The sequence below is a fragment of the Scyliorhinus torazame genome, chromosome 12 (genome assembly GCF_047496885.1).
Source record: "Scyliorhinus torazame isolate Kashiwa2021f chromosome 12, sScyTor2.1, whole genome shotgun sequence".
Classification (NCBI taxonomy): Eukaryota; Metazoa; Chordata; class Chondrichthyes; order Carcharhiniformes; family Scyliorhinidae; genus Scyliorhinus; species Scyliorhinus torazame.
The window spans coordinates 71,690,224-71,717,646 of record NC_092718.1 but is presented as its reverse complement, the minus strand read 5'-3'; the positions used below and the strand labels follow the sequence as shown (position 1 = coordinate 71,717,646).

General features: G+C 51.4%; 1 protein-coding gene across 1 annotated transcript in view; it reads left to right on the top strand.

The window, feature by feature from the left end:
* Positions 1 to 27,423, top strand: part of LOC140386473 (complement C1q tumor necrosis factor-related protein 3-like) — a 67,098-nt gene that overhangs the window by 22,548 nt on the left and 17,127 nt on the right. Inside the window, exon 3 of the mRNA XM_072468846.1 lies at positions 5,411 to 5,516. Coding sequence (XP_072324947.1) covers positions 5,411 to 5,516 — 106 coding nt within the window. The remainder of the gene's footprint in view (positions 1 to 5,410; positions 5,517 to 27,423) is intronic.

Genomic DNA, 27,423 nt, shown 5'->3' with positions numbered 1-27,423 from the left:
TTTCACGGTGGCAGGAGGTCCTCCCGGACGCTCTCCACTCCATCCGGTCGCTATTATGTACGAGCACTAATCAAACGCCTCATGAGCATCTCCTTGTCTTCCCTAGGAGGTCCTCCTCTGGAACGTCGCTGCCGACCTGGCTGGCGGCCCCAGGGCCCATCTTGCTCCGAAAGCATGTGCGGGCACACAAGGCGGACCCGTTGGTCGAAAGGGTTCACCTCCTCCACGCGAACCCGCAGTACGCTTACGTGGAGTACCCCGACGGCCGACAGGACACGGTCTCCCTGCGGGATCTGGCGCCCGCCGGCAACACACACACCCCCCCGACACCATTCACCCAACCCCCCCTTCCTGCCACCGCCGCACCCCGCGACCGCCCCCTTCCCAGGAGGATCGGTTCCCCTCCCCTCAGGCCCGACCAAGAATAAAGCCCAAGCTGAAACCGTAAGGCTCCCGGAGACGACAACACCGGTACAAGCACCACCACCACCACCGGGGCCGAGGCGATCGACACAGACGACCAGACCGCCCGACCGACTCGTGGCGTCGATCTAAATCAATATATGGACTTTTCACAAGAACATTTTGCTTTTCTCCCGATACCTTCTGTAAATTGTTGAAACAGGACAAAATTGTACATACTGTATTGCCATATGAATGTTTTCCTCCCAGGACCAGCCCTGTAAACCCTTACCACCATGCGAAGCATCACCCCGCCGGGTTCATTTTTGACAAGGGGTGAATGTGGTAATATGTATTAGGGGTCATGTGGGACTGGAAGCCCTAATGTCATTGGCTGACAGATCCCGGGTCCTGGTTGGCCGTTGACCTCTAGCTCCGCATTGAAGGTGGAGTATAAGAAGCCGGAGTCCTCCCCCGCAGGCCATTCTACTATCGAGCTGCGGGGGAACAGACACGCTTAATAAAGCCTCATCGACTTCACTCTATTCGTCTCACGGAGTCTTTGTGCGCTACAGGGAGTACTGCTGCTGTTGTGAGTTATATATATATATATACATAATATAATATAAATAATATATATATATATATGTAATTGTAAATAAAGTTATTTCTTTCTATTCTACAAACTCATGCTGGATTCTTCGTGGCCCTCACAAAAGTCCCAAAGTCGTTCTTTAAAAAGGTTAATGCGCTGATCTCTGAGTTTGTATGGGCGGGGAAGACCCCGCGGGTTAAAAGGGCTTTTTTGAAGTGGGGGATAAGGGGGAGAAGGGTTGGCATTGCCGAATATAATGAATTACTACTGAATATCGCTATGGTTAGGAAATGGGTAAAGGGGGAGGGGTCGGCATGGGGTTGGTTGGAGGCGGCGTGGTACAGAAGAACATGCTTAAGGGCTTTGTTGTCAGACCCTCTGCTGTTCTCGCCGGCCAGGTACTCCATGAGCCCAGTGGTGGTGTCGGCCCTGAGGGTATGGGGGCAGTGGACGCAGTATTTGGGACTGGAGGGAGCCTCGGTGTGGGCACCGATCTGCAACAACCATAGGTTTGCACTGGGGGGGGGTGCTGGATGCAAGGTTTTTGGGGGTGGCGGCAGGCAGGGATTGAGTGATTCAGGAACCTGTTTGTCAGGGGAAGTTTTGTGAAATTAGAGGACCTGGAGGAAGAGTATGAGCTGCCAGGGGGAACGGTTTCAGATACTTGCAGATCCTGGATTTCCTGAGGAGAAAGGTGCCGTCCTTTCCTGGGTTGCCACCCTTGGGTTTGCAAGACAAGGTGCTGTCGAAGCGGGAGATAGGGGAGGGGAAGGTGACTGAGGTCTACAAGGAGCTGGTGGATTGGGAGGGGGCCCCGGTGAGGGATATAAAGCGGAAGTAGAAGGAGGAGTTGGGTGGGGAGGTAGAGGCCGGGACGTGGGATGAGGCCCTGTGGTGGGTGAATGGTCCTCATCAGGTTTAAAGTAATCACAGGGCACATATGATGGTTGTGCAGATGAGTAAATTCTTTGAGGGAGTAGAGGATAGATGTGGGCGGTGAGCGGGGTGGGTGCCAGAATCACGTCCACATGTTCTGGCCGTGTCCAGGTTGAAACGGATTCTGGCAGGAGTTCGCAGACATCATGTCCGATTTGGGGGTAAAGGTGGCCCGAGTCCAGAGGTAGCGATGTTTGGGGCGTTGGAAGACCCGGGTGTCCAGTAGGCGAGAGAGGGCGATATCTTGACCTTTGTCTCCCTGAAAGCCCCGAGATGGATTTTGCTTGGATGGAGGGGGGGTAGGGGGGGGGGGGGGGGTTTGGGGTGAGAGACCTGGCGGAATGTCTGAGGCTCGAGAAGGTCAAGTTCATCCTGAGGGGGTCAGGTGATGTGTTCGCCCGGAGATGGAAGCTGTTCATTGACTTCTTTATGGAGGATTGAGGAGTTAGCAAAAGGGGAAGGGAGGGGAGAGGGGGTGGGGATAAAGGGGTTAAAATGGAGAAGGCAGGATGGGAGGAGGGGGCATGGTTGGGGAGCGGTGGGGGGGGGGGGCGGAGCGGGTGTTGATTATTTATAAGGTTGCATAATATTTTTTTTTGAATCATAAAAGTTGGGCTAATGTGACTTGTTTTGTAATAATAATGACCCTGGGGTGTAGATGATTAGAAACATTGGGTGGGATTCTCTGACCCCCCACTGGGTCGGAGAATCACTGGGGGGCGGTGTGATTCCCGCCCCGCCGCTCCAACGCCGGCTGCCGAACTCTCCGGCGCTGGTTTTTGGGCAGGGGCGGGGATCGCGCCTCGCAGGTTGGGGGCCGTTGGCAGCGGCCCGTTTTCGGCCAGTCCCGCCGGCGTGGATTAGACAAGGTCCATACCGGCGGGACCTGGCTTTGAGGGCAGCTTGTCGAGTCCTCAGGGAGGCACGGAGGAATCCGGCCCCGGGGGGGGGGGGGCATGCTCGCCTGGCCCGCGATCGGGGCCCACTGATCTGCGGGCGGGCATGTGCCATGGGGGCACTCTTTCCCTCCGCGCCAGCCTCTGTAAGGCTTTGTGATGGCCGGCGCGGAGTTGAACCCCCTGCACATGCGCAGGAAGCACGGCAGCGGTTCTGAGCATGCGCCAACTCACGCTGGCAGGCGGAGGCCCTTCGGTGCCGGTTGGCGCGGCGCGAACCCCTCCAGCACCGGCGTAGCTCCCAGAGAATTCTGCACTTTCCGGGGGGGTGCCCGACGCCGGAGTGGTTCACGCCGCTCTTTGGCGCCGGTACGGCCCGCCCCGCCGATTGCGGGAGAATTCCGCCCATTGTGTTTGGCTTTAGTAAGATGATGTAGCTAATGGGAGGAGCAGGGGCTTGAGCAGTCAGGTGTTGTGATTCAGTTCAGTGTAGATTGGGGGTATGAACAGGCAAGCAGCATTTTAGCCAAATGCTGGTATGTTAAACAAGAATTTGACAAGGGCAAGAATCTGAAAGCTTGTTTCCTAAAGGATCTCTCTCTCTCTCAAAGCAGTAAATCCAAGACATAGCTATGCAGCCAATATTCCTGGATTGGCTAACTACATTTACAAGTGGATTTTGTCCTGAAGTGTGTTTTGCTTGAGTGGAGATAAACCTGTAATTAGGAATTAATGTTTCATTGACATTATTCAGCATTGTTCACAACGGGTGATTGAAAGCTGTTTCTCTTTACGATGTTAAAGATATTTTAATACTGTGTTAGTAATAAAGTTTGTTTTAATAAACCATATCCCCATTTCTTTGTGAAATTACACCTGGAGCGAGGTATCCTTTCCTCAATGTCTTACAAAGTTACAATGAAATATTGGGGTTCCTGTCCGGTATCTCAGCCACTGTTGGGGTCTCGTCAGGGATCGTAATACTTATGAGGAAATTTTGAATCTCCATCGTCAAAGAGAGACCCCTTTTGAATGGGCTGGGCACTGGTTAGAGTATAGAACATTGAGTGCTGCACTGTCAGAGGGACAGTACTGAGGGAGTGCTGCACTGTCAGAGGGTCAGTACTGAGAGAGTGCTGCACTGTCAGAGGGTCAGTACTGAGGGAGTGCTGCACTGTCAGAGGGTCAGTACTGAGGGAGTGCTGCACTGTCAGAGGATCTGTACTGAGGGAGTGCTGCACTGTCAGAGGGTCAGTACTGAGGGAGTGCTGCACTGTTAGAGGGTCAGTACTGAGGGAGTGCTGCACTGTCAGTGGGTCAGTACTGAGGGAGTGCTGCACTGTCAGAGGGTCAGTACTGAGGGAGTGCTGCACTGTCAGAGGGTCAGTACTGAGGGAGTGCTGCACTGTCAGAGGCTCAGTACTGAGGGAGTGCTGCACTGTCAGACGGACAGTACTGAGGGAGTGCTGCACTGTCAGAGGGGCAGTACTGAGGGAGTGCTGCACTGTCAGAGGGACAGTACTGAGAGAGTGCTGCACTGTCAGAGGGTCAGTACTGAGGGAGTGCTGCACTGTCAGAGGGTTGGCATTGACGGAGTGCTGCACTGTCAGAGGGTCAGTACTGAGGGACTGCCGCACTGTCAGAGGGTCACTACTGAGGAAGTGCTACATTGTCGTAGGGTCAATACTGAGGGAGTGCTACACTGTCAGAGGATCGGTACTGAGGGAGTGCTGCACTGTCAGAGGGTCAGTACTGAGGGAGTGCTGCACTGTCAGAGGGTCAGTACTGAGGGAGTGCTGCACTGTCAGAGGCTCAGTACTGAGGGAGTGCTGCACTGTCAGATGGACAGTACTGAGGGAGTGCTGCACTGTCAGAGGGTCAGTACTGAGGGAGTGCTGCACTGTCAGAGGGACAGTACTGAGAGAGTGCTGCACTGTCAGAGGGTTGGCATTGACGGAGTGCTGCACTGTCAGAGGGTCAGTACTGAGGGACTGCCGCACTGTCAGAAGGTCACTACTGAGGAAGCGCTACATTGTCATAGGGTCAATACTGAGGGAGTGCTGCACTGTCAGAGGATCGGTACTGAGGGAGTGCTGCACTGTCAGAGGGTCAGTACTGAGGGAGTGCTGCACTGTCAGAGGGTTGGCATTGACGGAGTGCTGCACTGTCAGAGGGTCAGTACTGAGGGACTGCCGCACTGTCAGAAGGTCACTACTGAGGAAGCGCTACATTGTCATAGGGTCAATACTGAGGGAGTGCTGCACTGTCAGAGGATCGGTACTGAGGGAGTGCTGCACTGTCAGAGGGTCAGTACTGAGGGAGTGCTGCACTGTCATCGGGTCAGTACTGAGGGAGTGCAGCACTGTCATAGGGTCAGTACTGGGGGACTGCTGCACTGTCGGATGGTCAGTACTAAGGGAGAGCTGCACTGTCAGAGGGTGAGTACTGGGGGGTGCTGCACTGTCATAGGGTCAGTACTGAGGGAACACTGTAAGCATAGAGAGATGCCTCCTTCCATCTCTGCATCTCTGACACACTCAACAAGAGGAGGACTGAAAACTAACTTTTCTAATTGTTTCAGATATCCTTCCAGGAGATAAAGGACGCCTTGGTTAAAGTCAAAGAGATTGATGTCTTGACCAATAAGATCGCTGTTCTGGAAACAAATCTGGCTACTTTAAAGAAATGTAAGTGGGAAAATACTGGATCTCTGGGCTTTCTAATTTTTTTCTCGCTCTTAGTCAGTCCCTCCAGATCAAGGCTGAATTGCTTTCATTTCCAGTTTGATTGGTCCTGAGGTGGCCGCCAAGTCCCATGTGGAATCTGCAGACTGTGCCACGTGTGGGGCAGGTGGAGCTCCATGGGTTTGGTGGCTGCGTTGTCTGGCAGTTTGTGAGCTCCCTCCAAAGCCTCCAGGTCATTCCTGCCCGTCCCTCAAGAAACTTCCCCCGTGCTTGGTAATGTCCCGGATGACTCCCGGGTGCGGCGATGACCAGCTGAGTCGCACGTTTCAGCAGCTCCAGGTGAAACGGACTTTTGGGCTCTTGATAGGGGCCCCAACGGCAATTTTGATGGCTAAAAACACTGTGCGGTAAACCAGAAGGGAATCCCCCCTGGATACGGATGGAAAAAGGAGGAGAAAGTGGCCGGATTGCAGTGGATCCTTTAGAACAGCGGCAAGGAAGGCAAGCAAAAACCAAGATGGCGTCGGAAGGTGGCAGTTTAACATGGGGCCCTGAACAACAAGAGTTCTTGAAATGCTGTGTGGAAGAGCTCAAAAAGGAAATGAAGAAGGAGCTGTTGGCCCCGATACTACAGGCGATCGAAGGGCTAAAGGAGGAACAAAAGACCCAGGAGCGGGAGCTTCGGGTCGTGAAGGCAAAGGCAGCCGAGAATGAGGACGACATACAGGGCCTGGTGGTGAAGACGGAGACGCATGAGGCACATCAGAAACGATGTGTAGAAAGGTTGGAGGCACTGGAGAACAACGCAAGGAGGAACAACCTGAGGATTCTCGGTCTTCCTGAAGGTGCGGAGGGAGCGGACATCGGGGCATATGTGAGCACGATGCTGCACTCGTTAATGGGAGCGGAGGCCCCGGCGGGTCCGTTGGAGGTGGAGGGAGCATACCGAGTGATGGCGCGAGGACCGAGAGCAGGAGAAATTCCCAGAGCCATAGTGGTGAGATTCCTCCGTTTTAAGGATAGAGAAATGGTCCTTAGATGGGCAAAGAAAACTCGGAGCAGTAAATGGGAGAACGCGGTGATCCGCGTTTATCAAGACTAGAGTGCGGAGGTGGCGAGAAGGAGGGCGAGCTTTAATCGGGCCAAGGCGGTGCTTCATAAAAAGAAGATAAAATTTGGAATGCTGCAACCGGCAAGACTGTGGGTCACATATCAAGGGAGGCACCACTACTTTGAGACGGCGGATGAAGCGTGGACTTTTATTGTGGAAGAAAAACTGGAATGAGCGGGTTATTAAAAAGAACGTTTGAACAAAGTGGTGGGGCGAATGTGGGGGGGCGAAGATGTTGATTCCCAAATTTCTTTCTCCGTCAGTCTGGCCTCAATAAAAGTCGAGATGGATTTGCATGTAAAAAGAAGTTATTTATTTAGCTTGCAAGCTTAATTCATCTTACAGAAACATAAGAGACATCCAGTCTCCTACACTCCAGAAAGCGAATGAACAAAGAGACAAAGGGATCTCTGCAAAATCAATTCAAATGGTATCAAGTTTCACATACTCGACGCCCATAGGTCAGCCTATATCCCTCCTGACCTGTTTGATCTATTCTGATTGGCTCACTTCCAATCCCTTTCTCTGGCCCCGATCAATGCAGCATCACTCTCATAGACACACCTCTTTCTGCTTTTTCCATGCGGTCTCAAATCCCTTTGTCTCTATCTGCCAGAATCAAAGTGGCTTATTTCTACATTACATTAACTAGTATCTCTAAAGTAACTATTTTATATCACATTCGTCATTCCCTCCTTTTATCATTCCATGATAACCGAACTATCCAATCCATAGCTACGGTTCCTCATCTAAAAAGATCCATCGCTGCATTTCCAATTCCTGTCTTAGCCCCCCTTCATCTGCCTCACCCTCATGGATTTTAACAGTTAAATTTTTTTTTCGGTGATTGGGGCGGTGATCTGATCCAGTGCACCCCGCATTCTACCCATCACACATTTAAGGATGGCCAGGCCCACAAAGATGCAGCCGATAGCTACCACTAGATACATGGCCATATTTATCAACCAGTCCTTCCATCCTCCAAATCCCCAGTTACCCCTAGAGCCAGGATCCTGCATCCCGTCCAAGTGATCCCGTATGCGATCCATAAATTTAGTGATGTTAGCGGTCAAGTCCTGAACTCCCATGATACACTTGCCCTGTACTATGGCGCATACCCCACCCTCACGGGCCAGAAGATAGTCAAGAGCATACCGGTTCTGCATTGCAAACAACCGTAGCTGAGACAACTCCTTAGTTATTGCCCCGAGGGCTCCCAAGGTTTCATTTCCCAAGATGGTAAGGCCGCAAATAAAATAATTCCGATCACTGACTACTACCCGGGTGTTCCTCAGTTTGGCCTTTAATTAACTTAAGTGTATCTCCCGGTAACCTACGTTCTAGCTGTACTTCCCTTCTCATACGCCCCATCCTCTCTCTAGTCCCTTTCTCTTTCTCATAGCCTCTTCCTACACTCTTCTGACAGCCTGATTTTACCTTTATTGTACCACTCTTAACACATCCAAAATCAAATTTACATGTATTCCAAAAACAAGGCAATGTCCATGTAATGTTCCCTTCCCATCGCCGGGACCGGTGCAACTGCTTCATGACTCCTGCATTCTCCTTAACTTTGATGACCTTCCATGAGTCGATACCATGTCCTCGTCTATGGGGGCAGCGAAGAACATCACCTTTGCATAGGTGATGTATCCTTGTAGATTGGTTGGGGCGACACAGATACATAATATTCCCCTTTTCCATGTCCATCGCCAATAACACGCCAAGCGAAGTGAGGCCAAATATCAGACAGACGATGCGTAGCCACTCCATCATGCTCCACACCTGTAAAATAGCACTGGAGAAGGGAGGCAGGTTAGTATCCGACCTTTTACAGTAGTGGAGATAGACTCAATTTACAGTGATGTAGGTGGACCCAAGCACTTCGCCCCTCCACTTTAACTGCTGTGGGGGTGGTAAGGAGAACTTGGAAGGGCCCGTCCCATCGCGGCTCCGACCCCTTCCTAGTCCAATTTTTGACCATGACATAACTACCGGGCTGGACTGAAAGTGAGCTAGGTACTGGGGGCAATGGCTGGTGAGCCGCGCGGACTTGGCCATGGAGTTCCTTGAGCACTTGCATAAGGGCTAGAACATAGGTGGTCATTTCTTCAGTCATCTGATGAAACTGAACCAGTCTGGGAGCCTGCAGGCTCCAGGGAGTTCTAAGAGGCCTGCCATAAAGAATCTCGGCGGGAGAGAGCCGGGCCGGTCCCGCAGTTGTAACCCGCAGCTGGAAGAGGGCAACGGGGAGCAACTTAAGCCATGTCAGTCCCGTGTCTGCTCTTAATTTAGCCAATTTAGTTTTGAGGGTCTGATTGTGTCTCTCAACCAACCCGGCCGCCTGCGGTCTGTAAGCACAGTGTAACTGCTGGCGTATGCCCAACTGGGAGCAAAACTCCTTGTTAATTTGTCCAATAAAATGAGGCCCATTATCAGAACTTAACTGAGCTGGTATACCGTACCGGGGAATGATTTCCCTCATCAAGACTTTAACCACAGTAGCAGCTTTATTATCGATAGTCGGATACACCTCAACCCATCTGCTGAACACATCCACAATGACCAAAACATATTTGTAACATTGACACCTTTCCAATTCAATGTAATCCATTTGGAGCGTCTCAAAGGGACCACTGGGTTTGCCCCTTCCCACAAGGGATACCTTTTCCGGTGTTATATTGCTGACAAATCAAACACCGATTACTGATACTTTGGGCCAACCCCTGCATTTTAGGGTGCCACCAAGTGTCCAGCAACAAATCACTAGTCCGACTTCCGGGTGCGGCGATGACCAGCTAAGTCGCACGTTTCGGCAGCTCCCGGTGGAACGGACTTTTGGGCTCGTGATAGGAGCCCCAACGGCAATTTTAACGGCTAAAAACACCGTGCGGTAAACCAGAAGGGAATTCCCCCTGGACACGGATGGAAAAAGGAGAGGAAAGTGGCCGGATTGCAGCGGATCCTTTGGAACAGCGGCAAGGAAGGCAAGCAAAAACCAAGATGGCGTCGGAAGGTGGCAGTTTCACATGGGGCCCTGAACAACAAGAGTTCTTGAAATGCTGCGTGGAAGAGATGAAAAAGGAAATGAAGAAAGAGCTGTTGGCCCCGATACTACAGGCGATCGAAGGGCTAAAGGAGGAACAAAAGACCCAGGAGCAGGAGCTTCGGGTCGTGAAGGCGAAGGCAGCCGAGAATGAGGACGATATACAGGGCCTGGTGGTGAAGACGGAGATACAGGAGGCACATCAGAAACGATGTGTGGAGAGGTTGGAGGCACTGGAAAACAACGCAAGGAGGAACAACCTGAGGATTCTTGGTCTTCCTGAAGGTGTGGAGGGGGCGGACGTCGGGGCGTATGTGAGCACGATGCTGCACTCGTTAATGGGAGCGGAGGCCCCGACGGGTCCGTTGGAGGTGGAGGGAGCATACCGAGTTATGGCGCGAGGACCGAGAGCAGGAGAAACTCCCAGAGCCATAGTGGTGAGATTCCTCCGTTTTAAGGATAGAGAAATGGTCCTTAGATGGGCGAAGAAAACTCGGTGCAGTAAATGGGAGAACGCGGTGATCCGCGTTTATCAAGACTGGAGTGCGGAGGTGGCGAGAAGGAGGGCGAGCTTTAATCGGGCCAAGGCGGTGCTTCATAAAAGGAAGATAAAATTTGGAATGCTGCAACCGGCAAGACTGTGGGTCACATATCAAGGGAGGCACCACTACTTTGAAACGGCGGATGAAGCGTGGACTTTTATTGTAGAAGAAAAACTGGAATGAGTGGATTATTAAAAAGAACGTTTGGACAAAGTGGTGGGGCGAATGTGGGGGGCGAAGAGGGGTTTTATGTTCTAATCCTGCGGTATGGTAACTTTTCTCTCTCCCACAGGTGGTGATGGGGGGAGGTGGGGAGGGAGAGGAGATGGGGCGTTGGCCATGGGGGGCGGGGCCAAGAGAGAAGCGCGGGCTTGGCTCCCGCGCTATGATAATTATGGCGGGAATAGAGAAGCAGGAAGGAGGGGGCGTGGTAGGAAGCCCCCCAACCCGGCTGATCACGTGGAACGTGAGAGGGCTGAACGGGCCGATAAAGAGGGCACGGGTACTTGCACACCTTAAGAAACTTAAAGCAGATGTGGTTATGTTACAGGAAATGCACCTGAAACTGATAGACCAGGTTAGGCTGCGCAAAGGATGGGTGGGGCAGGTGTTCCATTCGGGGCTGGATGCGAAAAACCGGGGGGTGGCTATATTAGTGGGGAAGCGGGTAATGTTCGAGGCAAAGACTATAGTGGCGGATAACGGGGGCAGATACGTGATGGTGAGTGGCAAACTACAGGGAGAGATGGTGGTCTTGGTAAACGTGTATGCCCCGAACTGGGATGATGCCAATTTTATGAGGCGAATGCTAGGACGCATTCCGGACCTAGAGACGGGAAAGCTGATAATGGGGGGAGACTTTAACACGGTGTTGGAACCAGGGCTGGATAGGTCGAAGTCCAGGACTGGTAGGAGGCCGGCAGCAGCCAAGGTGCTTAAGGATTTTATGGAGCAGATGGGAGGTGTGGACCTGTGGAGATTCAGTAGACCTAGGAGTAAGGAGTTCTCGTTTTTCTCCTATGTCCATAAAGTCTATTCGCGCATAGACTTTTTTGTGCTGGGTAGGGCATTGATCCCGAAGGTGAGGGGAACGGAATATACGGCTATAGCCATTTCGGATCATGCCCCACACTGGGTGGACTTGGAGATAGGGGAGGAAACAGGAGGGCGCCCACCCTGGAGAATGGACATGGGACTAATGGCGGATGAGGGGGTGTGTCTAAGGGTGAGGGGATGTATTGAAAAGTACTTGGAACTCAATGACAATGGGGAGGTCCAGGTGGGAGTGGTCTGGGAGGCGTTGAAGGCGGTGGTTAGGGGGGAGCTGATATCAATAAGGGCACATAAAGGGAAGCAGGAGAGTAAGGAACGGGAACGGTTGCTGCAAGAACTTTTGAGGGTGGACAGACAATATGCGGAAGCACCGGAGGAGGGATTGTACAGGGAAAGGCAAAGGCTGCATGTGGAATTTGACTTGCTGACTGCAGAGGCACAATGGAGGAAGGCGCAGGGTGTACAGTATGAATATGGGGAGAAGGCGAGCAGATTGCTGGCACACCAATTGAGGAAAAGGGGAGCAGCGAGGGAAATAGGGGGAGTGAGGGACGAGGAAGGAGAGATGGAGCGGGGAGCGTAGAGAGTGAATGAAGTGTTCAAGACATTTTATAAAAAATTATATGAAGCTCAACCCCCGGATGGGAGGGAGAAAATGATGGACTTTTTGGATCGGCTGGAAATTCCCAAGGTGAAAGAGCAGGAAAGGGTGGGACTGGGAGCACAGATCGAGGTAGAAGAAGTGGTGAAAGGAATTAGGAGTATGCAGACGGGAAAGGCCCCGGGACCGGACGGATTCCCAGTTGAATTTTATAGAAAATATTTGGACCTGCTCGCCCCGGTACTGACGAGGACCTTTAATGAGGCAAAGGAAAGGGGACAACTGCCCCCGACTATGTCTGAAGCAACGATATCGCTTCTCTTAAAGAAGGAAAAGGACCCGCTACAATGCGGGTCCTATAGACCAATTTCCCTCCTAAATGTGGATGCCAAGGTCCTGGCCAAGGTAATGGCAATGAGAATAGAGGAATGTGTCCCGGGGGTGGTTCACGAGGACCAAACTGGGTTTGTGAAGGGGAGACAGCTAAACACGAATATACGGAGGCTGTTAGGGGTAATGATGATGGCCCCACCAGAGGGTGAAACGGAGATAGTAGTGGCGATGGATGCCGAGAAAGCATTTGATAGAGTGGAATGGGATTATTTGTGGCAGGTGTTGAGGAGATTTGGTTTTGGAGAGGGGTATGTTAGATGGGTGCAGCTGTTGTATAGGGCCCCAGTGGCGAGTGTGATCACGAATGGACGGGGATCGGCATATTTTCGGCTCCATAGAGGGACAAGGCAGGGATGTCCTCTGTCCCCATTACTGTTTGCACTGGCGATTGAGCCCCTGGCGATAGCGCTGAGGGGTTCCAAGAGATGGAGGGGAGTACTTAGGGGAGGAGAAGAACACCGGGTATCTTTGTATGCGGATGATTTGCTACTATATGTGGCGGATCCGACGGAGGGGATGCCAGAAATAATGCGGATACTTGGGGAGTTTGGGGATTTTTCAGGGTATAAATTGAACATGGGGAAGAGTGAGCTGTTTGTGGTGCATCCAGGGGAGCAGAGTAGAGAAATAGAGGACCTACCGTTGAGGAAGGTAACAAGAGACTTTCGTTACCTGGGGATCCAGATAGCTAAGAATTGGGGCACATTGCACAGGTTAAATTTAACGCGGTTGGTGGAACAGATGGAGGAAGATTTCAAGAGATGGGATATGGTAGCCCTGTCAATGGCAGGGAGGGTGCAGGCGGTTAAGATGGTGGTCCTCCCGAGATTCCTCTTTGTGTTTCAGTGCCTCCCGGTGGTGATCACGAAGGCTTTTTTTAAAAGGATAGAAAAGAGCATCATGGGTTTTGTTTGGGCCGGGAAGACTCCGAGAGTGTGGAAGGGATTCTTACAGCGTAGTAGGGATAGGGGGGGGCTGGCACTACCGAGCCTAAGTGAGTACTATTGGGCCGCTAATATTTCAATGGTGAGTAAGTGGATGGGAGAGGAGGAGGGAGCGGCGTGGAAGAGATTAGAGAGGGCGTCCTGTAGGGGGACTAGCCTGCAGGCGATGGTGACAGCCCCATTGCCGTTCTCACCGAGGAACTACACCACAAGCCCGGTGGTGGTAGCTACACTGAAGATTTGGGGACAGTGGAGACGACATAGGGGAAAGACTGGAGCATTGGGGGGGTCCCCGATAAGAAACAACCATAGGTTTGCCCCGGGGGGAATGGATGGGGGATATGGAATGTGGCAAAGAGCAGGAATAACGCAACTGAAAGATCTATTTGTGGATGGGAAGTTCGCGAGTCCGGGAGCGCTGACCGAGAAATATGGGTTGCCCCAAGGGAATGCATTCAGGTATATGCAATTGAGGGCTTTTGCGAGGCAACAGGTGAGGGAATTTCCGCAGCTCCCGACACAAGAGGTGCAGGACAGAGTGATCTCAAAGACATGGGTGGGGGATGGTAAGGTGTCAGATATATATAGGGAAATGAGGGACGAAGGGGAGACTATGGTGGATGAACTAAAAGGGAAATGGGAAGAAGAGCTAGGGGAGGAGATCGAGGAGGGGCTGTGGGCAGATGCCCTAAGCAGGGTAAACTCGTCGTCCTTGTGTGCCAGGCTAAGCCTGATTCAGTTTAAGGTATTACACAGGGCGCATTTGACTGGAACACGGCTCAGTAAATTTTTTGGGGTGGAGGATAGGTGTGCGAGGTGCTCGAGAAGCCCAGCGAATCACACCCATATGTTTTGGTCATGCCCGGCACTACAGGGGTTTTGGATGGGGGTGACAAAGGTGCTTTCAAAAGTAGTAGGAGTCCGGGTCGAACCAAGCTGGGGGTTGGCTATATTTGGGGTTGCACAAGAGCCGGGAGTGCAGGAGGCGAGAGAGGCCGATGTTTTGGCCTTTGCGTCCCTAGTAGCCCGGTGCAGGATATTGTTAATGTGGAAAGAAGCCAAGCCCCCGGGGGTGGAGACCTGGATAAATGACATGGCGGGGTTTATAAAGCTAGAGCGGATTAAGTTCGTCCTAAGGGGGTCGGCTCAAGGGTTCACCAGGCGGTGGCAACCGTTCGTCGAATATCTTGCGGATAGATAGATGGGGGGAAAAAGAAGGCAGCAGCAGCAGCCCAGGATTTGGCGGGGGGAGGGGGGGGGGGAGGGGTGGGGGTGGGTGGGCGGGGGGGGGTGTAGCTTGTGATAAGGCAGTTGCCAATTAGGGCTAGTTTTCATTTTTGTTATTTAATATTTATTCATTTTTTGTTTTTTGTTTTTTGTTTATATAAAATAGGTCATTGTTATCTGTGTTGTTATTATATTGTGTAAAGGATGCACAATGTACTGTGTTGGTTGACCAAAAATTTTCAATAAAATATTTATTAAAAAAACAAATCACTAGTCCCTCGAGCCCCACAATGAGTTGCAAAGTGTACACATTCAATGACCCATAAAGCCAGCACATCAGACATACAAGTCTGATGTGCAGGCGTGGTCCATAAAGAGGAAACAGAATCATATGTACAACCTAACCGTTTCCACATTTGTTTATCACTCTCAGGAGCATCCTCCTGTAACCTTATGACGTCTTGGATGGTTGGCATTGACTTGTCAGAAGCAGACATATTTATAGTAGATCGTTTAGTCTGACTTAACACCTTAGGCACCATCACTTGCTGAATTTGCGCGGCTGTTCGCGCTGCACGATCTGCTCGTTCATTATCAACGTCAACTGGGGTTGTACCATTCGTGTGGGCAGCGCATTTAATGACGGAAATCTGCGCTGGCAGAAGGAGGGCCTGCAGTAGGTCATTAACTAAACCCCGGTTGGATATTTCTGTGCCTGCCGAGGTAAGGAATCCCCTATTCTTCCAGAGTTGTCCGAAGTCATGAACTACCCCGAAAGCATATCGGGAGTCAGTGTAGATATTTACCCGGCGATCTCCCCCAAGTATACATGCACGGGTGAGGGCAAAAAGTTTGGCTTGTTGAGCTGAGTAAGGGGTCTGGAAAGCTGCTGCTTCTCGAATCAGACCATCCTGATCTATGATTGCATAACCGGACAGTCTCCGGCCAGTGGGGCTTACTAATGCACTGCCATCAACATACATAATCATGTCAGGTTGTTCTAACGGAATATCACTCAGATCGTCCCTTATTGTTGTAGTTTCCTGAATCAAGGCTAAACAGTCGTGACCAGGCGCATCCTCATGGACAGGGGGACCGCTAAGAAAACAGGCTGGATTGATAGTGGTACAGTATTTAAATGTCAGACGTGGATTGTTCAAAAGGTATATCTCATACCTATTCTGACGAGCTGCGGTAAGATGCTGAGTCTGCAGTTGCCCCAATAGTGCGATTACCGAGTGGGAGCTATACACCGTAATATCCTGTTCGAGGGTGAGAGCATGTAATGGCTATGCGATGGCATTGATTGAACGTAAATCCTGTACTAATCGGTACTGGTCTGGTTTGGCTGGTTTAGGCACAGCAAGTATGGGGGTGTTACATTCTGATTGGCAAGGGACCAAAATACCCTGTTTCAACAGCTCTTGAATTAATTTATCTATTGATGGAGCAGCTTGAGATTTCAGGGGGTATTGTCGAATGGAAGGTAGCTTTACATGATCCTTAATCATCACCTTAATAGGTGTAACATTTGTCTTTCCCACTTGTGATGGGTATTCCGCCCAGACCTGTGGATTGACATATTCCAACACATCATGTCCCCTGTGATGCTGCAGTCGAGTGTTAATCGTTTCAGGGACCTCAAAATATTTTATGGTAGTGCCGTCCGGCATGACTTGAAGTGCGTAGTCTGTTGGATCTGAATGATCCACTGCCCTCCTGACCATTCGCCCCATATCCCTGGCATGGTACTGGTCATGGACCTGACGTGTAATATGAGGGCTTACCGAAGCTGACTGTGGCCATAAATGTGGTGATATTGTAACAAAATCGGCTGTACCTTCTTTTCCCGTGACTGTGGCTGTAACCTTGACTGGCCATTCGGTCTCAAGTAATGGCCGGTATTTGTCCTCCAACTCCCTGTTTCGTCCAGTTCTGTCATAGGCCAGGGTAACGTGATGCAGTGACTGTTCAACGTCTAACGTCCACCACTAGGGGGTGATAGAAATATAGCACTGTTGTCTCATCCTCCTCTTCACTGATCCACCCACCCAAAGTCACTATATTGGGGCTCCTGCTGGTAAACTACCATTTCTGCCGCTTGTTGGGGTCGCAGATCATCCTTTTTCATTACATACTCAGTCTTAACCTTTGTAACTGAGCCTCCTTCTTGGCCTACACCCTCCTTCCAGTAAAATCCGACTGCCCTTGCCATCTGGGAAGGGTCGTTCTCTGTCCAATTCATGTTATTACATTTCACAGCAGTAACCACAGAAGGTGGTAGGCAATGCATCAACATAGCACAGTATTGAGGGGAATTCTGACCATTTTGATACAGCAAATCGCCTGACTGCCCCCGGTAGATTTCATTAAAACATCCAGAAATTCCTCTGGCTCTTCAGTCTTCCTAGGTTTTAGGTCGAAGATAACAGAAAAATTTATGGGCCTTTGAAATGTGCTATTCAACGCATTCAAGATCTGTGTCCTTCTTTTCTCTATTTGCTCTTTTTTTTTTCAAACTTAAAAATGTTTGAAAATTCAAATTGAATTACTGCAACTTGCAAGCTTAGCTCTGATCTCAACTCAGAACTAAATTTACAATTTGCGTAACACAAACTTGTATAACATTTACAACTTAATTATTTCTTTATCTTAACAATTTTTCTTTTAACAAGTTTTTTTTCTTTTACATACACATAAGTATTAGCAAAATCAACTATCATCTCCAGATTGACACTTTTTAAAATGGTGTCCATGATCTTCTTTAAGTTTCTATTAATCTCCAGATAAAATGAGATAAACCTTATTTCACGTAAGTAAAACTTAAGATTCTGGCAATTTCAATCAATTGCTTTCGAAAATAATAACTTTTATCAAAGAGGTGGAGAAACCCACTGGTTTCCTTTAATTAATTCAAAACGTAACTTTGCTGGAGTTCACTGACTCAAAGGAAAGGTATCCGATTACACTAGCGACTGGCGCTGTTATCTCAAGGCCTGAGCGAGAAGCACTGTCTGGCATGACTTTGCCTGCTGCTGTTAACCCTTTGAGAGACTTCTGCTTCAACCAATATGCAGCATTCCCCACAATCTCAACTAGCCCTCGGAACTGCGTTTTTCACCAATACAGTCCAAGGAGACAATTTTAGCTTAATCAACTATATTTTTAACACACAGACATATAGAGGTGAACCATTTTCAATTTCAAATGTTACATCTACCTCTCATAACGTAACCCAACCGAATTAACTCACAAATAAAGTTGAACCATTTATATTTTAAATATTACATCAACAATACAGCCTACCCCAGCCGAATTAACTCACAAATGAAGTTGAACCATTTATATTTTAAATGTTACATCAACAATACAGCCTACCCCAGCCGAATTAACTCGATGAAATCCCATCAATTAAAATGCTAATCCCCAGACTGACCTGTGATTTCGTCGAGGCGGTCTTTCTGTGCCAACCTCGAGTGACCAGACTAATCAGACGATAAGAAGAGGGGAACAATCAATGCGCGGTCGTTTTCCAGTTCTACATTGAGGGCCCTTTGTTCCCCATCCTCCTGTTCATAATCAGTCTAATTCTGATTTCGCAGTTGGATCAGGATCGCCCTGAGAAATCCCGGTTTTCGGCACCAAATGTTGATTCCCAAATTTCTTTCTCCGTCAGTCTGGCCTCAATAAAAGTCGAGATGGATTCGCATGTAAAAAGAAGTTATTTATTTAGCTTGCAAGCTTAATTCACCTTACAGAAACATAAGAGACATCCAGTCTCCTACACTCCAGAAAGCGAATGAACAAAGAGACAAAGGGATCTCTGCAAAATCAATTCAAATGCTATCAAGTTTCACATACTCGATGCCCATAGGTCAGCCTATATCCCTCCTGACCTGTTTGATCTATTCTGATTGGCTCACTTCCAATCCCTTTCTCTGGCCCCTATCAATGCAGCATCACTCTCATAGACACACCTCTTCCTGCTTTTTCCATGCGGTCTCAAATCCCTTTGTCTCTATCTGCCAGAATCAAAGTGGCTTATTTCTACATTACATCAACTAGTATCTCTAAAGTAACTATTTTATATCACATTCGTCAAAGAGGGGGGGGTTAAAAAGGGGGGAAAGAGGAGTTTTATGTACTAATCCTGCGAGGTGGTAACTTTTCTCTCTTCCACAGGTGGTGATGGGGGGAGGAGGGGAGGTGGAGGAGATGGGGCGTTGGCCATTGGGGGCGGGGCCAAGGGAGAAGCGCGGGCTTGGTTCCCGCGCTATGATAATCATGGCGGGAATAGAGAAGCAGGAAGGAGGGGGCGTCGCACGGTGCGAGCCGAGGTCACGGGGGGAAGCCGAGGTCGGCCAGAGTTTGCTGACTTCTGGGAGCAACATGGGGGGAGTAATTACGCTAGCGGGGGATCTAGCGTTGGGGGTGGGAGGGGGGAATTACTGGGTTGCTGCTGCTGGGGAGAGGGGGGAGCTGGTATGGGAGGGGATGGGCGGGGGGGGGCACCGCCTGGGGGAGATACAGCTGCGTGGGAACCGGGTGAGGAGCTGGAAAAAGGGGATGGCTAATCGACAAGGGGGGGGTGGTAGGAAGCCCCCCAACCCGGCTGATCACGTGGAACGTGAGAGGGCTGAACGGGCCGATAAAGAGGGCACGGGTACTCGCACACCTTAAGAAACTTAAGGCAGATGTGGTTATGTTACAGGAAACGCACCTGAAACTGATAGACCAGGTTAGGCTACGCAAAGGATGGGTGGGGCAGGTGTTCCATTCGGGCTCGATGCGAAAAACAGGGGGGTGGCTATATTAGTGGGGAAGCGGGTAATGTTCGAGGCAAAGACTATAGTGGCGGATAACGGGGGCAGATACGTGATGGTGAGTGGCAAACTACAGGGGGAGACGGTGGTTTTGGTAAACGTATATGCCCCGAACTGGGATGATGCCAATTTTATGAGGCGGATGCTAGGACGCATTCCGGACCTAGAGATGGGAAAGCTGATAATGGGGGGAGATTTTAATACGGTGTTGGAACCAGGGCTGGATAGGTCGAAGTCCAGGACTGGAAGGAGGCCGGCAGCAGCCAAGGTACTTAAAGATTTTATGGAGCAGATGGGAGGTGTAGACCCGTGGAGATTTAGCAGACCTAGGAGTAAGGAGTTCTCGTTTTTCTCCTATGTCCATAAAGTCTACTCGCGAATAGACTTTTTTGTGCTGGGAAGGGCGTTGATCCCGAAGGTGAGGGGAACGGAGTATACGGCTATAGCCATTTCGGATCACGCTCCACACTGGGTAGACTTGGAGATAGGGGAGGAAACAGGAGGGCGCCCACCCTGGAGAATGGACATGGGACTAATGGCAGATGAGGGTGTGTGTCTAAGGGTGAGGGGGTGCATTGAAAAGTACTTGGAACTCAATGATAATGGGGAGGTCCAGGTGGGAGTGGTCTGGGAGGCGCTGAAGGCGGTGGTTAGAGGGGAGCTGATATCAATAAGGGCACATAAAGGGAAGCAGGAGAGTAAGGAACGGGAGCGGTTGCTGCAAGAACTTTTGAGGGTGGACAGACAATATGCGGAAGCACCGGAGGAGGGACTGTACAGGGAAAGGCAAAGGCTACATGTAGAATTTGACTTGCTGACTACGGGCACTGCAGAGGCACAATGGAGGAAGGCACAGGGTGTACAGTACGAATATGGGGAGAAGGCGAGCAGGTTGCTGGCACACCAATTGAGGAAAAGGGGAGCAGCGAGGGAAATAGGGGGAGTGAGGGATGAGGAAGGAGAGATGGAGCGGGGAGCGGAGAGAGTGAATGGAGTGTTCAAGACATTTTATAAAAAATTATATGAAGCTCAACCCCCGGATGGGAGGGAGAGAATGATGGGCTTCTTGGATCGGCTGGAATTTCCCAAGGTGGAAGAGCAGGAAAGGGTGGGACTGGGAGCACAGATCGAGGTAGAAGAAGTGGTGAAAGGAATTAGGAGCATGCAGGCAGGAAAGGCCCCGGGACCGGATGGATCCCCAGTCGAATTCTATAGAAAATATGTGGACTTGCTCGCCCCGGTACTGACGAGGACCTTTAATGAGGCAAAGGAAAGGGGACAACTGCCCCCGACTATGTCTGAAGCAACGATATCGCTTCTCTTAAAGAAGGAAAAGGACCCGCTACAATGCGGGTCCGATAGACCTATTTCCCTCCTAAATGTAGATGCCAAGGTCCTGGCCAAGGTAATGGCAATGAGAATAGAGGAATGTGTCCCGGGGGTGGTCCACGAGGACCAAACTGGGTTTGTGAAGGGGAGACAGCTGAACACGAATAGACGGAGGCTGTTAGGGGTAATGATGATGGCCCCACCAGAGGGGGAAACGGAGATAGTAGTGGCGATGGATGCCGAGAAAGCATTTGATAGAGTGGATTGGTATTATTTGTGGGAGGTGTTGAGGAGATTTGGTTTTGGAGAGGGGTATGTTAGATGGGTGCAGCTGTTGTATAGGGCCCCGATGGCGAGCGTGGTCACGAATGGACGGGGATCTGCATATTTTCGGCTCCATAGAGGGACAAGGCAGGGATGCCCTCTGTCCCCATTATTGTTTGCACTGGCGATTGAGCCCCTGGCGATAGCGTTGAGGGGTTCCAAGAAGTGGAGGGGAGTACTTAGAGGAGGAGAAGAACACCGGGTATCTTTGTATGCGGACGATTTGCTACTATACGTGGCAGACCCGGCGGAGGGGATGCCAGAAATAATGCGGATACTTGGGGAGTTTGGGGATTTTTCAGGGTATAAATTGAACATGGGGAAAAGTGAGTTGTTTGTGGTGCATCCAGGGGAGCAGAGTAGAGAAATAGAGGACCTACCGTTGAGGAAGGTAACAAGGGACTTTCGTTACCTGGGGATCCAGATAGCCAAGAATTGGGGCACATTGCATAGGTTAAATTTAACGCGGTTGGTGGAACAAATGGAGGAGGATTTCAAGAGATGGGATATGGTATCCCTGTCACTGGCAGGGAGGGTGCAGGCGGTTAAGATGGTGGTCCTCCCGAGATTCCTCTTTGTGTTTCAGTGCCTCCCGGTGGTGATCACGAAGGCTTTTTTAAAAAGGATTGAAAAGAGCATCATGGGTTTTGTGTGGGCCGGGAAGACCCCGAGAGTGAGGAAGGGATTCTTACAGCGTAGCAGGGATAGGGGGGGGCTGGCACTACCGAGCCTAAGTGAGTATTATTGGGCCGCTAATATTTCAATGGTGAGTAAGTGGATGGGAGAGGAGGAGGGAGCGGCGTGGAAGAGATTAGAGAGGGCGTCCTGTAGGGGGACTAGCCTACAGGCTATGGTGACAGCCCCATTGCCGTTCTCACCGAGGAACTACACCACAAGCCCGGTGGTGGTGGCTACACTGAAGATTTGGGGACAGTGGAGACGGCATCGGGGAAAGACTGGAGCCTTGGGGGGGGGGGGGGTCCCCGATAAGAAACAACCATAGGTTTGCCCCGGGGGGAATGGATGGGGGATATGGAATGTGGCAAAGAGCAGGAATAACGCAACTGAAAGATCTGTTTGTGGATGGGAAGTTCGCGAGTCTGGGAGCGCTGACCGAGAAATATGGGTTGCCCCAAGGGAATGCATTCAGGTATATGCAACTGAGGGCTTTTGCGAGGCAACAGGTGAGGGAATTCCCGCAGCTCCCGACACAAGAGGTGCAGGACAGAGTGATCTCAAAGACATGGGTGGGAGATGGTAAGGTGTCAGATATATATAGGGAAATGAGGGACGAAGGGGAGACTATGGTCGATGAACTAAAAGGGAAATGGGAAGAAGAGCTGGGGGAGGAGATCGAGGAGGGGCTGTGGGCAGATGCCCTAAGCAGGGTAAACTCGTCGTCCTCGTGTGCCAGGCTAAGCCTGATTCAGTTTAAGGTATTACACAGGGCGCATATGACTGGAGCACGGCTCAGTAAATTTTTTGGGGTGGAGGATAGGTGTGCGAGGTGCTCGAGAAGCCCAGCGAATCATACCCATATGTTTTGGTCATGCCCGGCACTACAGGGGTTTTGGATGGGGGTGACAAAGGTGCTTTCAAAAGTAGTGGGGGTCCGCGAACCAAGCTGGGGGTTGGCTATATTTGGGGTTGCACAAGAGCCGGGAGTGCAGGAGGCGAGAGAGGCCGATGTTTTGGCCTTTGCGTCCCTAGTAGCCCGGCGCAGGATATTGTTAATGTGGAAAGAAGCCAAGCCCCCGGGGGTGGAGACCTGGAAAAATGACATGGCGGGGTTTATAAAGCTAGAGCGGATTAAGTTCGTTCTAAGGGGGTCGGCTCAAGGGTTCACCAGGCGGTGGCAACCGTTCGTCGAATACCTCGCAGAAAGATAGATGGAATGGAAAAAAGAAGGCAGCAGCAGCAGCCCAGGATCGGGGGGGGGGGAGGGGGGGGAGGAGGGGGGGGGAGGAGGAACCAGAAGGACTCTCAGGGTTGTTAATATATACTGTATAATATGTATAGGTCGTTGCGACAGATAATTATATATTGGACTGTTAAATTATATTTTTTGAGAGTGTTACTTGTGATAAGGCAGTTGCCAATTAGGGTTAGTTTTCATTTTTGTTATTTATTATTTATTCATTTTTGTTTATAAAATAGGTCATTGTTATTTGTGTTGTTATAATATTGTGTAAAGGATGCACAATGTACTGTGTTGGTTGACCAAAAATTTTCAATAAAATATTTATTGAAAAAAAGGTAATGTCCCGGATGAGTTTCCTCCACGAGCAAGGGGTTCCCACGAGTTTTGCCTCTACAGGGTATGCTTCGAGCGCACCCCTCAAAGGTTTCCAATGTCCTTTTGGGCTGTTGGGGGGGTGGGTGGGGGTGAAGAAAGTCTCCATCCGCGATTGAATTCCACGTTGAGCGATTGCTTCAGAATTCTGGTGTCTGTCTTACGGGTGGCATTCCCCACCGCGTGGTGCTTCTCTGAACTGCAGGAGTCACTGTTGCTCAATAAACCATGACCTTAGTTGGCATATCCAACACACAAATGAACCGCCAGTGCCCATTTCCTTCAAGAAAGAAGCTGCCCAGCTCCCTTTGACATTACCCTCACTGAATTCCCCCCTCTGTCAACGTACTGGGAACATTATCACATTTAATACGCGCCTGACGTTCGCTGGCAAATGCCTCCCCTTTACAAACCCCAACTGGTCCTCCCCTATCACCCCCGGTACTGGCCTAGATCCACGAGGCCTGGATCTTTGCCAGCAGTTTGGTATTCATATTTAGCAGCGTGTTGTACCATCAATTCACTGCAAGACACGATGAGAACGAGTGAACAGAGGCTTTATTAACCGAGAACTTGCCTGCCTGTGAGTTCAGTAACAATGAGTGCCGCCCACAGGTGGCCAGGTCTATATACAGTCCGCGGGGGGGGGGGGGGGGGGGACGGAGCCAGAGGCAGAGCCCCTGGGGCTCCTGTACAATACATGGTGATAGATCGTATTACTATTTCCTGGTCATAGGCCACAGTACTATACAGACAGGGTAGATCTAATTACCATTTCTTGGCCATAGGCCACAGTACTAAACAGACAGTTTATACTATGGTGAAAACATTCACCACATTCAACCCCTGTTAAAAAAATGAAGGCCGGCAGGGTGAAGTCGGGTCATCATATATTCAGTCTGTCTGGAGGCCGGATTGTTCTTTTGGACCTCCTCAGCTCTGGCGGTGCGGCGGGTGTGGGCGTTGCAGTTGATCACTCCGAGAGCGTGTTGTCTGGAGCTTCAGTCCGGCGTGTCGGCGTTGGTTGAGGGGAGGGGGTAGGCAGGGGGGTGGTGGATGGCGGCAGTGTAGGCGCTGGACAGTACAGGAGCCCCTGGGGTGCTCAAGGAGTGTGGGGGGTGGCGGTAGGCGGCGGGGGGGGGCGCGTTGGCCGGGGAACCAGAGGGCGCCAGGTCCCGTAGGGAGACCGTATCTTGCCGTCCGACTTGGTGCGCGACATAGGCGTATCGGGGGTTGGCGTGCAGCAGCGGGACCCTCTCGATCAGGGGGTCGGTCTTATGGCTCCTCGTATACTTCCGGAGAAGGACGGGCCCCGGAGTTGTCAGCCAGGATGGAAGCAAGACCCCGGAGGTGGACTTCCTGGGGAAGACAAACACACGGTCGTGAGGGGTCTCATTCGTGGCTGTGCAGAGGAGCGACCAAATGGAGTGGAGCGCGTCGGGGAGGACCTCCTGCCAGCGGGGAATCGGGAGATTTCTAGACTGGAGAGCAAGAAGAACGGCCTTCCATACCGTCGCGTTTTCCCTCCCAACCTGCCCGTTTCCCTGCGGGTTGTAGCTCATAGTCCTGCTCGAGGTGATGCCCTTACTGAGCAGGTATTGACGCAGCTCATCGCTCATAAACGATGTGCCCCGGTCACTGTGGATGTATATAGGGAAACCGAACAGGGTGAAGATGCTGTGCAGTGCCTTTATCACAGTGGCCGAGGTCATGTAGGGACAAGGGACAGTGAAGGGGAAGCGGGAGTACTCGTCAATGACGGTCAGGAAGTATATATTGCGGTTGGTGGACAAGAGGGGTTCTTGGAAGTCAATATTGAGGCACTCAAAGGACCGGGAGGCCTTTGTCAGATGAGCCTTATCTGGCCGATAGAAGTGCGGTTTGCACTCTGCGCAGACGTGGCAGTCCCCGGACATGGCCCTGACCTCCTCGGTGGAGTAGGGCAGGTTGCGGGCCTTAATAAAGTGGGTAAGCCGGGTGACCCCCGGGTGACAGAGGTCATTGTGGATGGCCCGAAGTCGGTCTTTTTGCGCGCTGGCGCATGTGCAGCGGGACAGGGCATCTGGGGGCTCGTTGAGCTTCCCAGGACGATACTTGATATCGTAATTGTAGGTGGAGAGTTCGATCCTCCACCTCAGGATTTTGTCATTTTTTATTTTGCCCCATTGTGCGTTGTCAAACATAAAGGCAACTGATCATTGGTCGGTGATGAGGGTGAACTTCCTACCGCCTAAGTAGTGCCTCCAATTCCGCACAGCTTCCACGATGGCTTGAGCTTCCTTCTCGACAGGGGAGTGTCGGATCTTGGAGGCGTTGAGGGTTCGGGGAAAGAAGGCTACTGGCCTGCCCGCCTGGTTGAGGGTGGCAGCCAGGGCGACGTCTGACGCATCGCTCTCTACCTGGAAGGGGATGGACTCATCCACCCCGTGCATTGCAGCCTTATATCGGCCTTGATGTGGCTGAAGGCCGAGCGGGCCTCAGCCGCCAGGGGAATATCGTGGCTTTAATAAGTGGGCGGGCTTTGTCCGCATAGTTGGGGACCCACTGGGCATAGTTAGGAGAATAGCCATCCTCGGCTATGTCATGGAAAACGGAGTCTTAGGGCCCGACCTGGACCGCATGTGCCTCTCATGGAACTTCCCCTTCCCCACAGCCTCAAGGCCCTCAATAAGGTCCCCCCCCCCCACCCCCCTCCCCCCCCCCACCCCTCCGCCCGCTCTTCGCGAATCTCACCCCCGATTGTAAACCCGTCGCCACCAGGAGCAGACGGTACAGTCACAAGACATGACTTTTATCAAGTCAGAGGTCCAGCGACTCTTGAGGGAGGTCCTTTTCCCCGGTCCCCGGTCCTGACAACTACCACTTGTGCCCTCCAGGGGCTGTTGCTGGCCTCGATGACCCCCTCCCTCAAGAGTCGCTGGACCTCTGACTTGATAAAAGTCATGTCTTGTGACTGTACCGTCTGCTCCTGGTGGCGACGGGTTTACAATCGGGGGTGAGATTCGCGAAGAGCGGGCGGAGGGGTGGGGGGGGGGAGGGGGGTGGGGGGGGGGGCGACCTTATTGAGGGCCTTGAGGCTGTGGGGAAGGGGAAGTTCCATGAGAGGCACATGCGGTCCAGGTCGGGCCCTAAGACTCCGTTTTCCATGACATAGCCGAGGATGGCTAGCCGGGTTGTGCGAAAAACACACTTCTCCTTGTTATATGTGAGGTTGAGGGATTGGGCGATTTGGAGGAACCTCTGAAGGTTGGCGTCGTGGTCCTGCTGGTCATGGCCGCAGATAGTGACATTGTCCAAGTACGGGTATGTAGCCCGCAGCCCGTACTGGTCCACCATTCGGTCCATTGTTCTCTGGAAGACGGAGACCCCATTAGTGACGCTGAAAGGGAACCTGAGGAAGTGGAAGAGTCGGCCGGCTGCTTCAAAAGCCGTGTAGATATTCTGGGCGGATCGGGAGCTGGTGGTAGGCTGACTTCAGATCTACCGTGGAGAAAACCCTGTATTGCGCGATTTGGTTGACCATCTCCGCAATGCGGGGGAGGGGGTACGCATCCAGTTGCGTGAACCGGTTTATGGTTTGGCTGTAGTCCACAACCATCCGATTCTTTTCCCCGGTCCTGACAACTACCACTTGTGCCCTCCAGGGGCTGTTGCTGGCCTCGATGACCCCCTCCCTCAAGAGTCGCTGGACCTCTGACTTGATAAAAGTCATGTCTTGTGACTGTACCGTCTGCTCCTGGTGGCGACGGGTTTACAATCGGGGGTGAGATTCGCGAAGAGTGGGCGGGGGGGGGCGACCTTATGGGTCGCGAGGCTACATACTGTGAGGGGGAGTAATGGTCCGCCGAACTTTAGGGTCAGCATTCGGTGACTGCATTGGAAGTCTAGTCCAAGCAGTAGGGGGGCGCAAAGGTGAGGGAGGACGTACAGTTTAAATTGGATGTACTCTGAGCCCTGTATCGTGAGGTTCGAGGGTGGGGCTGTTTAGCACAGGGCTAAATCGCTGACTTTGAAAGCAGACCAAGGCAGCATGGTTCAATTCCTATACCAGCCTCCCCGAACAGGCGCCGGAATGTGGCGACTAGGAGATTTTCACAGTAACTTCATTTGAAGCCTACTTGTGACAATAAGCGATTTTCATTTTTTCGTTTTCAGCACCCCTGGATCTGCACCGAATGGGATCCGGAGGCAAGGGAGAATGTCTGGGACGCGGGGTAGATGTGG